This window comes from Bison bison, unplaced genomic scaffold (genome assembly GCF_000754665.1).
Source record: "Bison bison bison isolate TAMUID 2011002044 unplaced genomic scaffold, Bison_UMD1.0 scf7180017864148, whole genome shotgun sequence".
Classification (NCBI taxonomy): Eukaryota; Metazoa; Chordata; class Mammalia; order Artiodactyla; family Bovidae; genus Bison; species Bison bison.
In genome coordinates, this window is record NW_011494720.1 from 2,711,616 (window position 1) to 2,728,790 (window position 17,175).

Genomic DNA, 17,175 nt, shown 5'->3' on the forward strand with positions numbered 1-17,175 from the left:
TAGCCTCCTGTAGTCATATTAATGTTGATTTCAGGTCAGGTAATTACACATCTCAGAGCCCTGGGGAGGACTTGACATTCTTAAAAATGATTAGTGCAGCTAATTGAACGGTGTAAGGAAAGACTTCTACTCCCCTTTCTCTAGTCCAGGGTTCCTAGAAAGGGGTGCCCACTTTGCATTTGTTGTCTATAATTGCATAACAAATCATTCTCAAACTATGGGACTTAAAATGATAAACATTTATTATCTCAGGAGTTCAGGAATTTGGGATCAGTTTAGTTGGGTGACTCAGTTTGTACTCAGGATGTCAACAGGGACTAAAATTTGAAGTCTGAACTGGAACTGGAAGACCTACTTTCAAGACGACTCACAGACTCAATTCTTTCAAAGACCTTAGTTCCTCACAGTGTGGGCCTCTCTAGGCTGCTGACAACGGACCTTCCCCCAGTGGCTGATGACAGAAATAAAGGGAGGTAGAAATTACCATGTCTTTTACAACATAGACTTGAAAGTGACATGCCATCACTTCTGCTGTAGTCTGTTAGTCATGTAGACCAAACCCGAGGGAGTGTAGAAGGAGATTACACAAAGTTGTAAACACCAAGAGGCTGGGTTCACAAAGGATATTTTAAAGGCTCTTCTATTCACATTTTACTGAAGATTTAAGACATTATAATATGGCAAGAAAATGAAATAAATGCATATAGACTGTAATGGCAGAAATAAAGCTGTCCTAATTTTCAGAAAACATTGATCATCTACATAGAAAATCCCATAACTGAGTTTAGCAAGGTTGCGGACTACAAGTTCAGTCAATTACAGTTCAATATATTAACAATGAATAATTGAAAACTGAAATTAAAGACACCATTTACAATAGCATTAATATATAAAACTTAGGAATAAATCTGACATAGGATGTGCAAGACATGACAATTAAAAGACGAAACTGCTAAGAGACATTTTAAAAGATGTAAATGGAAGAACGACTATGTACACAAGTTGGAAAACTCAGTGCTGTCAAAATGACAATTCTCTCCTTCTCATCTAATCCAATAGATGAATAGGTGCATTGCAAGCTCAATCAAAATCGCAATTTGTATGTTTGTAGAAATTAACAAGCTAATTATAAAATTTATGTAGAAATAAAAAGGATCTATGATAGACAACTTTGAAAAAAAATTTTAAATAGAAAAGGACTGTCACTACTTCATTCCAAGACTTATTAGTGATCAAGGCAGTGTGGTTTTGGAGTTCAAGAGACAAATAGGTCAATTAAACAGTACAGAGTCCTGAAATAGTCCCTCATGTTTATGTAAAATTGATTTCTGACCAAGATGCAAAGACATTTCAGTTGACAAGAAATGAGTCTTGTCAACAAATGATGCTGGAGCAAGTGGACACTCATTTCAAATGATACCTCCCACTACATTCCAAATGTAAATTGCAGATGGACCACAGACCTAAATATGAATTTTAAAACTATAAAGCTTCTAGAAGAAAACAAAGGAGAAAGATATGTATGCTCTTAAGTTAGGCAAATTAGTTTTTTTTTTAATTTAGTTATTTAATTGGAGGTTAATTACTTTACAATATTGTAGTGGTTTTTGTTATACATTGACATGAATCAGCCATGGGTGTACATGTGTCCCCCATCCCAAAGCCCCTTCCCACCTCCCTCCCCACCCCATCCCTTAGGGTTGTCCCAGTGCACCTGCCCTGAGCGGCCTGACTCATGCATCGAACCTGGACTGGCGATCTATTTCACATATGGTAATATACATGCTTCAATGGTATTCTCTCAAATCATCCCACCCTTGCCTTCTCCCAGAGTGCAAAAGTCTGTTCTTTACATCTGTGTCTCTTTTGCTGTCTCGCATGTAGAATCATTGTTACCATCTTTCTAAATTCCATATGTATGTGTTAGTATACTGTATTAGTGTTTTTCTTTCTGGCTTACTTCACTCTGTATAATAGACTCCAGTTTCATCCACCTCATAAGAACTGATTCAAATGCATTCTTTTTAATAGCTGAGTAATATTCCATTGTGTATATGTACCACAGCTTTCTTATCCATTTGTCTGCTGATGGACCTCTAGCTTGCTTCCATGTCCTAGCTATTGTAAACAGTGCTGTGATGAACATTGGGGTACACGTGTCTCTTTCAATTCTGGTTCCCTCAGTGTGTATGCCCAGCAGTGGGATTGCTGGGTCATACGGCAGTTCTATTTAGTTTTTTAAGGAATCTCCACACTGTTCTCCAGAGTGGCTGTACTAGTTTCCATTCCCACCAACAGTGTAAGAGGGTTCCCTTTTCTCCATACCCTCTCCAGCATTTATTGTTTGTAGTCTTTTTGATAGCAGCCATTCTGACTGGCATGAGATGGTACCTCATTGCTGTTTTGATTTGCAGTTCTGTGATAGAGTGATGTTGAGCATCTTTTCACGTGTTTGTTAGCCATTTGCATGTCTTCTTTGGAGAAATGTCTATTTAGTTCTTTGGCCCATTTTTTGATTGGGCTGTTTTTCTGGTATTGAGCTACTTGAGCTGCTTGTATATTTTTGAGATTAATTGTCAGTTGCTTTGTTATTATTTTCTCCCATTCTGGAGGCTGTCTTTTCACCTTATTTATAGTTTCCTTCACTGTGCAAAAGGTTTTAAGTTTAATTAGGTCCAATTTGTTTATTTTTGCTTTTATTTCCATTACTCTGGGAGGTGGTTCATAGAGAATCCTGCTTTGATTTATGTCAGGGTTTTGAGGTTAGGCAAAGTTCTGAGATGTAACACTCAAAGCATGATGAGTTAAAGACAAATGTTAATAATTTCTATATGATCAAAAATAAAAACTCTTCCAAAGACACTAGGAAAATGAAAGATAAGACAAACTCTGATAAAACACTTGTACTGACTGTATACTCTTAAATACCAATAATAACACACAAATGATTTGATAGACACTTGACCAAAGAAAATGTACGATGGCAAATAACAATGGCAAACATCATCAGGGAGATGTAAATTAAAACCACAATGAGATACTGCTACAAACACATTCAAAGGCTAAAATTAAAGACAGACTATACCGTGTGTTGATGAGCACGTGACGTAAATGGGACTCTCATACACTCCTTGTGAGAATATGAAATAGTACTCATTGACTTCCCTGGTGGCCCAATGGCTAAGAATTCACCTGCCAATGCAGGGGACAAGTTTGATTCCTGATCAGGGAAGATTCCACATGCTGAGGGGCAACTAAGGGCATGAGCCACAACTGGTGAGCCTGTGCACCACAGAGATCCTGCTCTGCAACAAGACAAGCCACTGAAATGAGACGTCTGGGTGCCGCAAAGAAAGTGTAGCCCCTGCTAACCTCAACGAGAGAAAGAACAAGCGCAAAAACGAAGATCCAGTGCAGCCGAAAATAAAATAGTAGTCACTTTGGAAACATTTTGGTATTTTCTTAAAAAAGTTAAACATATAATGACTATATAGCCCAAACATTCTACTACTAGATATTGGAAAGCAAAAGTGAGAGTTGCTCAGTCGTGTCCAACTCTTTGTGACCCCGTGGACTATACACCGTCCATGGAATTCTCCAGGCCAGGCCAGAATACTGGAGTGAGTAGCCTTTCCCTTCTCCAGGGAATCTTCCCAACCCAGGGATCAAACCCAGGTCTCCTGCATTGCAGGTGGATTCTTTACCAGGTAAGCCACAAGGGAAGCACAAGCATACTGGAGTGGGTAGCCTATCCCTTCTCCAGTGGATCTTCCCGACCCAGGAATTGAACTGGGGTCTCCTGCATTGCATGGACATGGAACAACAGACTGGTTTGAAATAGGAAAAGGAGTATGTCAAGGCTGTGTATTGTCACCCTGCTTATTTAACTTATAACATCATGAGAAACGCTGGGCTGGAAGAAACACAAGCTGGAATCAAGATTGCCAGGAGAAATATCAATCACCTCAGATACGCAGATGACACCACCCTTATGGCAGAAAGTGAAGAGGAACTAAAAAGCCTCTTGATGAAAGTGAAAGAGGAGAGTGAAAAAGTTAGCTTAAAGCTCAACATTCAGAAAACGAAGATCATGGCATCTGGTCCCATCACTTCATGGCAAATAGATGGGGAAACAGTGGGAACAGTGTCAGACTTTATTTTTCTGGGCTCCAAAATCACTGCAGATGGTGATTACAGCCATGAAATTAAAACATGCTTACTCCTTGGAAGGAAAGTTATGACCAACCTAGATAAGCATATTCAAAAGCAGAGACATTACTTTGCCAACAAAGGTCCGTCTAGTCAAGGCTATGGTTTTTCCAGTGGTCATGTATGGATGTGAGTTGGACTGTGAAGAAGGCTGAGTGCCGAAGAATTGATGCTTTTGAAGTGTGATGTTGGAGAAGACTGTTGAGAGTCCCTTGGACTGCAAGGAGATCCAACCAGTCCATTCTAAAGGAGATCAGTCCTGGGTGTTCTTTGGAAGGACTGATGCTAAAGCTGAAACTCCAATTCTTTGGCCACCTCATGCGAAGAGTTGACCCATTGGAAGACTCTGATGCTGGGAGGGATTGGGGGCAGGAGGAGAAGGGGACGACAGAGGATGAGATGGCTGGATGGCATCACCAACTTGATGGACTTGAGTTCGAGTGAACTCTGGGAGTTGGTGATGGACAGGGAGGCCTGGCGTGCTGCAATTCATGGGGTCACCAAGAGTTGGACACGACTGAGCGACTGAGCTGAACGGAACTCCTGCATTGCAGCCAGATTCTTTACCAGCTGAGCTACCAGGGAAGCCCCTCTCGATATTTGCCAAGAGAAATTAAAGAATACAACTTGCAAAGACTTACATATAAATGATTTTAACACCTTCATTTCTGGTAGCAAAAAAATGGGTGAAAAATCCAAACATTCAACTACCAGGGTGAACATACATATAAACAAACTGGCATATCCGACAGTGTATTTCTTATTAAGAGAAAGGATGAATTACTGTGCACATAAAATGGATGAAACTCAAAAGTAATATTCATTGAAAGTAGTCACAGAGTACAAAGTGATTTCATTTATAGAAAATTCTAGAAAAGACAAAGTAATCTACAGTGACAGATCACTGATTCCCTGGGGACTAACAGGAGGGATTACAAATGGGCAGGAAAAAATGATAATACTCATTACCTTCATCTGGCAAGTGATGGCTTCGTGCATGTGTATGTCAAATTACATATTTTAATGCTTTTGTTTGTTGAAAGTTCCTTTAAGAAAACCATTGTTAATTTCATTGGAGATTTTATTCCATTAGAAAGACACACCCATTTAAGATAATCCATTTAAGATAAATCCTCTATCTTGGTTTCCTGTTGAGATCAAGGGCAAAGCCCTTAAGCCTCTAAGAAGCCCATTGATTGAGATGAATCAAGGTAATCTGAATCAAAAACACTGGTCATTGCAAACACCACCCTCCTCCAACAACACAAGAGACAAACTAAACATGGACATCACCAGATGGTCAATACCAAATTACATTCTTTGCAGCAGATGGAACTCTACACACTAAGCAAAAATTATAGCTGGAGCTGACTGTGGCTCAGATCATGAGTTTCTTATTGCAAAATTCAGACTTCAATTAGCGAAAACAACTAGACCTGCCTCCTGTGAAACCTGTATGCAGGTCAAGAACAATTAGAACCCGACATTGGAACAACAGACTGGTTCCAAATTGCTAAGGTAGTCCGTCAAGGCTGCCTATTGTTACCCTGCTTATTTAACTCATATGCAGAGTACATCATGAGAAATGCCAGGCTGGAGGAAGCACAAGCTGGAATCAAGATTGCCGGGAGAAATATCAATAACCTCAGATGTGCAGATGACACCATCCTTATGGCAGAAAGAAAACAAAAACTGAAGAGCCTCTTGATAGTGAAAAAGCAATGAATGAATGAATACACCAGAATTTCCCAAAGTGTGTTTTATGATCTTGCTTTGATCCATCTTGAAATGCTTATTTCAAGACCCAATTCCACTACTGAGATACTGGGTGGCAAGAAAATTGAAATTGGAATATGTAATTCTACAAGTTTGAGTAAACTCCAGGAGACAGTAGAGGGCAAAAGATCCTTGCGTGCTGCAGTCCATGGGGTTGCAGAGTTGGACAGGACTTAGTGACTGATGAGATGATCTTCCCTGGTGGCTTAGACGGTAAAGCATCTGCCTACAGTGTGGGACACCTGGGTTTGACCCCTGATGGGAAGATCCCCTGGAGAAGGAAATGGCAAACCACTCCAGAACTCTTGCCTGGAAAGCCCCATGGACAGAGGAGCCTGGTAGGCTACAGTCCATGAGATCGCAGAGTCGGACACAACTGAGCAACTTCACTTTCACTTTAGTGACTGAACGACAATCTCACAAGGTTCCCATAAGGAGACAAAGACCCACTCAATGCCTTTCCACACGTCAGTCTCCTACAGCTTCTTCAGCTGTTTCTAAGATTTAAATGTTTACCTACATAAAAGATTCACATTATTTATCAAGCTTGTAACAATTTTATTCATAATAGGAAAAAGTTACTTACATATATACACAAAAGACATTTATTTTCTTACTCTGACATAAAAAACACAGAAATATTTACATATGTACAAAATATTAAAACATTCAAACTTTACAAATAAGGAAAACAAGCAAAACTTCACCAAGGATACTTTTTTGGGAAATACACTCTAAAAAAGAGGTAAAACAAAGGTGACGAGACATTTACATGGAGACACCAGAAGCTGATATTTCAGTAGATATTATTAATTTGGTAAAGCAAATAAAATAATCTGTTAATAGATGGTAAAGAAGATTTACTTGTAAGACTGTTTAGGTAAAATGACATGGTCTTCCTTTGCCATAAAATGGAATGAATTTTACCTCTGAATCACAATCATCATAGTTCCCCTTTTTTCCTTAAAATATTTATATTTTCTGATTTACATTGAGAATTTTAAATTTTTTCACTATTAAATTGTAAAATATTTTAATAAGTTGTGTACCCTCTTTTTTCACTGAAGGGAAAAATCCCATGTATTACACTGATTTCAACATAAAATTGAACATCACAATACATTTTTTTTTTTTTTAGTTAAAACCTAACATTTTTCTAACTAGCCTTCATGATCGATCTCAATTGATGTAATAAGCAATCATAACCGTCGCAAATTCTTCTTGCTTTTCTTAGTACCAGGCACAGGACCCATTTTATAACTGGCTTTTAGGGGCTTGCCATTTAAACAGTCTTCGGTGGTATGATAAGTACACAAACACTTTGTACAATAATCAAATCCACAGCTTTCTCGTTTACAGGTTGCCCGTTGTAAATAGCAATCATATTTTGCAGGTGAATTACAGCGAATACAGGCTTTAAGGCTTTCATTCTTTTTCAAAGTTTTGGCGACCTAGAAAGAAGAAAATCCATACACATATTTTACTAAGAACTGAATGTAATTTAGCTAGTCAAAACAAGGGCACTTCCCCAATACACGTATTAGAGCACCAACACAACTCCTGCCTTTCAAGATCTTACTGCTCAACGTGGGAACAGACCACTGTCAACTGACCCAGTGGTTATTGTAGCATTAAGCTACAAATATGCTCTAATTCATAAACGCTACTCCCACATCAATGCCACCTTTTTTGTGGAACCAGGAGTTGGTTGCTCTTTTACCTCTAGCTTTTCTTTAAAAAAAACCTTTCACATTATATGGCATTTACCTTTATATAGCTATGAAGGTTACCATGTTTCCCTATCTATGTAGTGCCTGATAAAATTGACTTTTTGCTTAGCTCTCTCTTCCTCAGTTATCAAAGGCAATAATTGTGAAATGTAGTATTTAAGTTTTAGAAGAAACTTCAAGGTTTCTCCTTATTCTCTTAAGTGTTTCTAAATTAGAGCTCAACACCACTGAACTGTCATAAACAATGCCAAATAATATCTATTATTTTTGGCATAGAAAGACATCTCTGTGTACTTTCCTAATTTGATTACTTGAGTCATAAACGGTTTTCTTACTCTAAATCCTTTTAACAATAAATACCTCGTTTCCAATTTATTGATAAACAAAAAATTACCTCAGAGAATTCACTGTGTCGACTGTAAGTAGAATGTTTCTGATCACCTGGATCAGGTAACTTAGTTCGAGCATCTTTTTTGGGGAGAGTCTGGGTTGCTGATTTTTGCACAGATGCTAAAGGGGTTCTGAATAAAACATACTCTCTGGTCGAAGCGTGTGGTGAAAACTTAATGTTTTTTTCCTAATTAAAAAAAAGTTTGAATAGGATTAAAAATTATCCTCCTATATTCTCAATAATCAGAAATTTTTATCATGTTTATACATGTAAAAAAGGGCAAATGAGAATATAAAGGATTTATTCCTGTATTCAATTTACCTGCATGTGTGTAAGCACAGCCACCCACAACTATTCAAACATTTAAAGCCTAACAACTAAGTTACTGAGAGAAACTACGAATCAGAAACTGTGAGAAAGCAACTTTACATGCTTAGTACCCAGTATTTAACACATGATTTATAAAGCACTACCCCCAGAACAAAAGGTCATTCTTCCTACCCACCAGTAGATGGCAATAGTCACATTCAAGTGTCACATCAGTGCTGTGAAAGGATTCAAAACAATCTATTGAGGTAGAAAATTTTTCATTAACACCAGCTTATGGATAAAGAAACTGAACCTGGAGAATTTAAGCAACACTCGACCTTAGTCTGCCAACTCCTAAGTCTGAAATTTTAATCGTGTGTTGATCTTTATTCTCAGAAACATCTCCAAAGTTACTAAGTATTTTGCAAAGTGAGTGAATTCCCTTCCTACACTAAAAATCTTCTATATGTAGATAATTCTACTACTTTGTAACAGATAAAATCCCAGCCCCTTTATCTTTGTATTTTCTTTTAATGAGTTATGAATGTAAAGGATTTCCAGATCTGTTATCTTTACTATTTCCCTCTCCCATTTCAAAGGTAGAGAGCACTAGCTGTTATATCTTAAAACAACTGCATAGACTTACAGTAATTCTTTGTATTGCTTTATTATACAATTGCAATGCCACCTTGTCATCTTCCAGAATCTTCTTCCAAGTTGTGCTCACTTTAGACACACTGGAAAAATAAACGATTATAAAGGGAACAATTAAGCACCATGAAGGCTAAGATGAATATATTACAGAAACACAACCAGTGCAAAAAAGAAATTTCTATTAGCAGTGCTTCGTAAACCTGACTATACTTAGAACTGCCTGTGGCACACACTTAAGATTTAAGGATGGCCCATGCCTAGTCACTTGGGTTTAGTTGGTCTAAAATGGGAGCCAGGGCTCGAGCTCCCCCCCGCCCCCAACCTTTTAAAAATTTCACCATCAAGTAATTCTAAGTAGATCTAGGCTTAGGAACCCCAACACTTCATTTTTTCACAATATCCACAAATATCAAATTGGAAACTCCATTGTGTATATAGCGATTTATTAACATTAGACAAATTTCAAACATGTGACACATTGCTACTAGTAGAAATCAATTTTAAAAATCCATTTTGTTAACAAAAATGTTGTGATGTTGATTATCCCTCAAGAAGCTAGTCAATAATAAAAATCAATACTTGTGCCTGTTTTGGTTCAGTTATATTTCATGGACCAGCGTAAAGTAACAAAGAGTACTCCTGAAATTTTTTCAAAAAGCCAAAAATGAACCAAGTTGGAGGCAATCTAATCCAATACTCTGGATAATCATTTTCTCAATTGTTGTTTACTTGCCAAGTTGTGTCAACTCTTGTGATCCCATGGACTACAACCCGCCAGGTTCCTCTGTCCATGGGATTTCCCAGTCAAGAATACTGGAGTGGGATGGGGAGAGGGGTTTAGGATGGGGGACACATGTATACCCATGGCTGATTCATGTCAATGTATGACAAAAACCACTACAATACTGTAAAGTTAGTAGCCTAAAATTAAAAAAAAAAAAAAAAAGAATACTGGAGTGGGTTACCATTTCCTTCTCCAAATCTTCCCGACCCAGGGACTAAACCCAAGTCTTCTGCATTGGCAGGTGGATTCTTTACCACTGAGCCACTACTGCTGCTGCTGCTAAGTCGCTTCATTTGTGTCCAACTCTGTGCGACCCCATAGACGACAGCCCACCAGGCTCTGCCATCCCTGGGATTCTCCGGGCAAAAACACTGGAGTGGGTTGCCATTTCCTTCTCCAGTGCATGAAAGTGAAAAGTGAAAGTGAAGTTGCTCAGTTGTGCCTGACTTCTAGTGACCCCATGGACTGCAGGCTACCAGGCTCCTCTGTCCACTAGGGAAGCCCTAATTCTCTGTTGCTGCTAAGTTGCTTCAGTCGTGCCCGACTCTATGCAACCCCATAGATGGCAGCCCATCAGGCTCCCCGGTCCATGGGATTTTCCAGGCAAGAGTACTGGAGTGGGTTGCCATTGCCTTCTCCAATGGCAATTCTCTGTTATCTCATCCTAAAAGGTTTTCTCTGGTTGGATAAGGAGGAAAGGGCAGTCAGTAAAACGTTTTTAAGAAATAGTCATAATCAGACCCATTTGTATGTTTCTGCATTTTTATCACTTTTAAACTTGAAAATGGTCTAAAAAGAACAGAAATAATTACTTCATACTTTCAAGCGCGACAAAAATCAAATTCCCATTGGACCTGTACAGCAGACCCCTAGGCTGTTGTTTTTATAGTTATGACCAGAAGATGTAGCTTAGATATGAACAATTTCAGAACCAAAAGAAACAAAGATCCTAACAGAAATAGCTTTCACTAGCATAATATGAAATTTGAAGTAACTGGATTAAAAGCATACTTTCATCACCTCAATTAAAACTACAGTGCAAGACTACACTACTATCTTTGCATGAGCTGGTAGCGCTGAGCTATCTAACAAAAATATTCACGGATTATACTAATACATACACTCAGAGCAACAATACTTACTTGATTAAGTCCATCTCACTGAGTTGTGTTAAAATATTTGCTAAGAGATGTTTGAGTCCTCTTCGAAATAGTTCACTGAGAATATCTACACATTCGAGGCCCATTTTCCTACCAATTATATTCTGTAGTCTAAAATTTCCACTGGATATAAATTCCTTCAGCTTCTCCCAATCTATTTTAGGATTTCGTTTACAATTTTTTTTTAACGTTGAACAAACCACTTTTTCAAAATGAAGGGCTGGCAGCAAGTTTTTGTTGGGATACTGGTCTGGGCTTTGTGTCTGTAGCAGGCAGCATTGTGGACTGTCATTGAAACTTTCCACCAGGGCAAGGCTACTGTCTTCATGTTCACTGAGGCCACTTCGTTGGGAAAATGAAGAGTAGCCACTGTCTTCATAACATCCGCTGGTCTCTAGTTCTTGTATGTTATTGGAACTATCAAGTGTTTGTTGTATGTGTTGATTTTCCTTGTTATGCAATGGCTTGCTTTCAGGTTCAAGTTCTACAATCCTGGGGCTCACAACGGGGGACCCAACATCTGATACCCTGTCATAGTCTTTAATGCAGTCTTTATAAGAACCTTCCAAATATGCAGTAGTGTAGGAACCTTTTCTTCTACTGTCATCAGGCTTTACTGGTTTAATTCCAGAATGAACATGGTTATAGTTAAAATCACACTTCATTTTGACAGAGAGAGTGGAACTTTCTTCTTTACAACCTACAAAAAGAACATAACATTATGCCCGATGGCAAAAATTTCCATATATATCACTACTTCTTTAACTTTGGGATACAGATTTAATCACTTTGCATTCTTTCAGAACTGTGTACTTACCATGAAATTAGCTATGAAATTATCCAAGTATAATGTCAGAAAATATTACTAAAACCTAATAAGTACATATATCTTATTCTTGAGGGAGTACTTCAGTACAGTCTGCTTTTAAATCTGGTGTAACTATACCATCTGGCTTTTAGAGTCGTATCTGAATAGAAAATAGTGACAAAAGGGACTATTTAACAAATAGTCTGTGCTTACAGAATAAGGAAATATGATGCATCAAGAGTAGGGCCTGAGGTAAGAGACATCCCTAGAGAAATCAAATACTTCTAGAAATATGGTTAAGATAATGGAAGACGGAATGTATAAGGGTCAAAACAGTTTTGATAAAAGTTGCAAAAAACTTACATATTTAAATGTTAGTAATTATTATAACTGACTCATTGGAAAAGACCCTGATGCTGGGAAAGACTGAAGGCAAAAGGAGAAGGGGGCGGCAGAGGATGAGATGGTTACACAGCATCACCAACTCAATGGACAAGAACTTGAGCAGACTCTGGGAATACCTAAGAACAGGGGAGCCTGGTGTGCTACAATCCATGGGGTTGCAAAGAGCTGGACACAACTTAGCGACTAAACAACAATTTTAAGTCTTATAATAATTAATCACAAAACCTATAGGAAGTTTAGAGAAAGGACTAAAGAGCCAATAAATTTAATCATTTGTAAGTTAACCACTGGGGGTTTCCCAGGGGGCACCATGGTAGTGTTTAGAATCCGCCTAAGCGACTAAGCACACAGGCACAAATTAACCACACTAGTGACTTCTGGGGCAGGATGATTTTGCTGAGGGTTGTCCTGTCTGTTGCAGGATGTTTAGTAACTTTTAGCTATCTGATGCCATTAGCAGTCACTATTCCTCTAGCAGGACAATAAAAAATGTCTCCAGCAACCATTTATTGCCAAATGTTGGGAGTAGGGGGAAGTTGTGGGTGTGTGTGTTAGTTGCTCAGTCATATCCGACTCTTTGCGACCCCATGGACTGTAGCCCACCAGGCTCCTTTGTCCATGGGATTCTCCAGGCAAGAATACTGGAGTGGGGGAAGTTAGCAGAGGCAAATCTCCCCCATTCTTAGTTAAGAACTGCTGTTTTAAAAGATGATTAGGATTTCTAGCAGGCAATAGTGGCTGGGAAGGAATATAGTAGATGGGTTTAAGAAAACTGTTTAGCATTTTTTAAGGCAGAGTATATGGATTCTATGTGCTTCTAATGTACTCCCCCCATCTACTATACCTCCTGCAAACCAATCACAGGTAGGTAACAATTTACCCTATAAGTAAATATACCTAAGTACAGTCAGTATGTTTAGTCTGTACTAAACATTGGTAATCTGTTTATATGGAATTTACTGTTTTTACTTAGAACAGAAATGCTAAGCACTAAAGGACACCTTGTAGATAGAAACTTTCTTTTAATTAAGTTTAAATTAAAAGTTTAGGGACATAAATATTCCCCCAATTAACCCTAACTCTAGAACAAATTATTCTGAGTTGTTCCCTTGTACTCAGAAAAGAGTAAAAAATTCTGAGATTTTCATTTTTGCCTCAAGTAAGGAATTAAGTATGATTTAGCTAAGACCACCCATGTTATCTGAAGATAAAGAAACCACCAACAAAGACACGTTTTATTTTGTTTAGTTCCCTAAAGGGAATGGGCATGTTCGGTCGTGTCACACTTTGTGACCCTATGGACCATATAGCTCACCAGACTCCTCTGTCCATGGGATTCTCCAGGCAAGAATACTGGAGTGGGTTGCCATGCCCTTCTCCTGGGGATCTTCTATGACCCAGGGATAGAATCCCGTCTTTTGTGTTTCCTGCAATGGCAGGTAGGCTCTTTACCACTAGCACCACCTGGGAAATCCTAAAGGGAAGAGGCCTGAAACTATATTTCAGAAACTCAATTCTTTTCAAAGGTATTCTTCCTCTGCTGCCTTTACAACTCAGTTACTGAAAGACTATCCTACAGAACCCTGTTCATTCAACATTATTCTCAAGAGTATGGACAGTTCCTTAAATTCAGAGCTAATAATGATTCAGCTACTTTATAATTGTTTAGAAGTCAACAATTTCCAACATTTCCAAACATATGTTCAAAACTCTGAGGTAGAATGTGAAGTGAAAGACGCTCAGCCAACGCTCAGTCATGTCCGACTCTTTGTGACCCCATGGACTTCTCCAGACCAGAATGCTGGAGTGGTAGCCTTTCCCTTCTCCAGGGGATCTCCCCAAACCAGGGATCAAACGCAGGTCTCCTGCATTGCAGGTGGATCCTTTACCAGCTGAGTCACAAGGATCATTAAAAAAGTGTATATATATATATATATAAAAAGCTCACAGTTCGGAGACCTCTTGAATCAGAAAGATGAGGACTAAGAGTCAATCCTAAAGGAAATCAACCTTGAATATTCATTACAAGGACTGAAGCTGAAGCTCCAATACTTTGGCCACCTGATGTGAACAGCAGACTCAAAAGACCCCGATGCTGTGAAAGACTGAAAGCAGAAGAAGGGGACGACAGAGGATGAAATGGTTGGATGGCATCACTGATTCAGTGGACATGAATTTGAGCAAACTCCAGAAGACAGTGAAGGACAGGGAAGCCTGGCATGCTGCAGTCCATGGGGTCGCAAAGAGCTGGACACAACTGAGCGAATGAGCAATAGAGAGTCTAGCTCTGCCACTTCATTTACCCAATGCCTACTTAGTGACAGAGTCTTGAGAAGGAAAGAAACTAGCCACAGATCTTTTGAAATCCTGGTCTCTTGAAAGCCTTGTGAAAATCCAGACAGAGGTGGACCCTGGAAGGAAAAGTGTTGAACTTTCAAGGAAGAGGAAGACCTGCAGGGCTGTGACTCAGTATACGATAGGGGGATAAGGATTGAAAATTAATGTTGAAGAGATATAGAATGCTATAGGATTTTTAGGGTAGACTGGTTTAATTCATCGTGTAATAAAGAGCCTCTGAGGGGTTCTAAGTGAGACATCTGGTTAACACTAGGATTTCCCTGTAGCTCAAACGGTAAAGAATCTGCCTGTAATGCAGGAGACCAGGGTTCGATTCCTGGGTTGAGAAGATCTCTGGAGAAGGGAATGGAGATCCACTCCAGTATTCTTGCCTGGAGAATCCCATGGTCCTATGGACAGAGGAGCCTGGCAGAATAGTCTGTGAGGTCGCAAAGAGTCAAACATGGCTGTGCAACTAACACACAAACACACAAATAAATAAACAAATGATTGCCAGCTATGGAAAATATTGGATTATATGAATAGGAAGGTATAGGGTTGGTCAAGAAGTTCATTGGGTTTTTTCAAAAGACACTGTGGAAAAACTTGAAAACTTCTCCTGTGACAAAATTTGAACAAACTTCTTGGCTAATCCAATACAAGTGAAAGCAGGGAGGGTAGTTGGAAATGCTTATCACAGGAGTCTAGAGTTGGGTACCCAAGACTAGGATGACCGCAGGGCAAATAAGAGGTAACTGAATAGATCTGAGATCTTTTCAGAAAGGTAAAGTCAACAGAGGTTGGTGATACACTGTATTAGATGTGAATACCCTGGGTTTAAATCATGAGCATCTCAGGTGAAAAACAAAAAACTGAGCAAGTTAACTCTTAAAGCTTGTTTCCTCATGTATAAAATGCAGGTAAGAAAACCAAACTGGACTAAATGCATGGTGGAGTTTCCATCACATATAGTTTAATAAACAGAATCTATTTTCACTATATTATTTTTGTAAGCCAAACCCTTCATATTCTTTATATTTAAATCACGAACATGTTCAAAGTGGCAAAATACATTCTACACAGACTTATGCATTTCAGATTATATTTTCCCCTAGGAATCAAATCCAACTTCAAATGAAAGTCCTGGCTCAGCCTTTTGCCATTTTGTGATCTAGAACATTGAACTGGTCTTTCAATTTCTTTAAAATGGAAATACTATATCCATAATATCTACCTCATGGAGTTGGTAAAGATTCAACACTGCATTTTTAAAACCTCTTATTTACCAACTCAATAGTCCAATCATGAAAAAGTGGTATTAGGTAGTTAACTGTACAAAGTTAACTTCTATTTAACTTCCCAATGTAGATTTAACATTTCATAGTAAAATATAATACTTAAAAAGACTATAGTGCTTAAAGTTAAAAAATCTTTACAGCTATCCCAATGCTAAATAATTAAGTACTACAACCTCCAGTACCTACAAGATAACCAGCATGTGTCCAATACCAATGAGGCATGGCTAGTCCTTTAAAAGAACCTCAAGACCTGCTGCCATAAACTGCAAAAATCAGTCATAATCCCCAAGAGAATATTTTAGAAAAGCCTATTTCAGAAATATTTGAACGCAACAGATTTTTACATTTCATTTTCTTAAATTTTCAAATACAGAAAAAAATCTAGGGGACAGCAAATACTCTCGTGAGGGGCAAGGTAGTAGACAACCGAAGTTAAGCAACCAAAAAAATCCCTTCTTAAAGCCACCAATCTCCAGAATTTCAGAGGGTTTTGAGTCAGGGATTTCTAGACTAAGACTTAACCTGTTAAATTATTTTTTGAGTCTTCTAGATTCCTTTTCTAAAGAAAGGACCGTCTTTCAGTGGTTACCAAATATACACCATCAAGTTGTTAACTTCTAAAATTTTTCACAATTTCTAAAGTAAAATGAATGCAGCTGGGTCTTTTTAAGAGACAGCAACAAAGAGGATAAAAGTTAAGCATTCATTTGGGTGCCTTCCATTCCACCCAAGAGCTGGAATAAAAGATTGGGTCTCCAGAAGCACAGGGGAAAAAAAAAACAAACTAATTCTTCACTTCTCAGATGATCTTCCCCAATTCTTCAAAATCAGCTACATTTGGACAAATTCGGGGTTTCTGCATTAAAAATGCCCTTTTCCCTCCTTCCATTTCAGTCCAGGCCTTGAGACTGAGTCACTCACTGGGTTCAAGGAGGGAAAAAAGGAGAAATTAAACGTTTTTGTTCAGACATCCCCAACAGAGCCTTGGCCCGATGAGAGGGGTCCCTTCATTTGGCGGGGATTGGAGAAGGGGAGACCCTGGAAATCCCGAGGGGTCGGAGGGGTGGCCCTCAGGGCGCGGACCGGCGGAGGAGGCGGGAGATAACAGCGAGCACGATCTCCCGCGCCCGCCAGGAAGACTGAGGTGGCGAAAACCTGGGAGGACTGACTTCCGACCTGAGTGCGGGGCAGGAGTGCAGAAGGGGCGCGGAAGTGAGGGGTCGGGCACCCGGCTGGACCCCGAGGGCCGCTGGCTCGCGGGCCCTGTCAGCGCCGAGGCTCAGGTGTGGGGGAGGGGCGGCAGGGGGCATTTAG

At 39.1% G+C, this 17,175-nt stretch overlaps 1 protein-coding gene across 2 annotated transcripts in view; it reads right to left on the reverse strand.

The window, feature by feature from the left end:
• Positions 1-6,528: 6,528 nt before the first annotated feature.
• Positions 6,529-17,175, reverse strand: part of FBXO5 (F-box protein 5) — an 11,413-nt gene continuing 766 nt past the window's right edge. Inside the window, exons 2-5 of one of the 2 annotated variants that reach the window (XM_010840838.1) lie at positions 10,996-11,713; positions 9,062-9,152; positions 8,110-8,292; positions 6,529-7,436 (exon numbers count right to left, since the gene is read on the reverse strand). In XM_010840838.1, coding sequence (XP_010839140.1) covers positions 7,185-7,436; positions 8,110-8,292; positions 9,062-9,152; positions 10,996-11,713 — 1,244 coding nt within the window. In that variant the 3' untranslated portion in view covers positions 6,529-7,184. The remainder of the gene's footprint in view (positions 7,437-8,109; positions 8,293-9,061; positions 9,153-10,995; positions 11,714-17,175) is intronic. The other variant, XM_010840839.1, reaches the window with a different exon arrangement.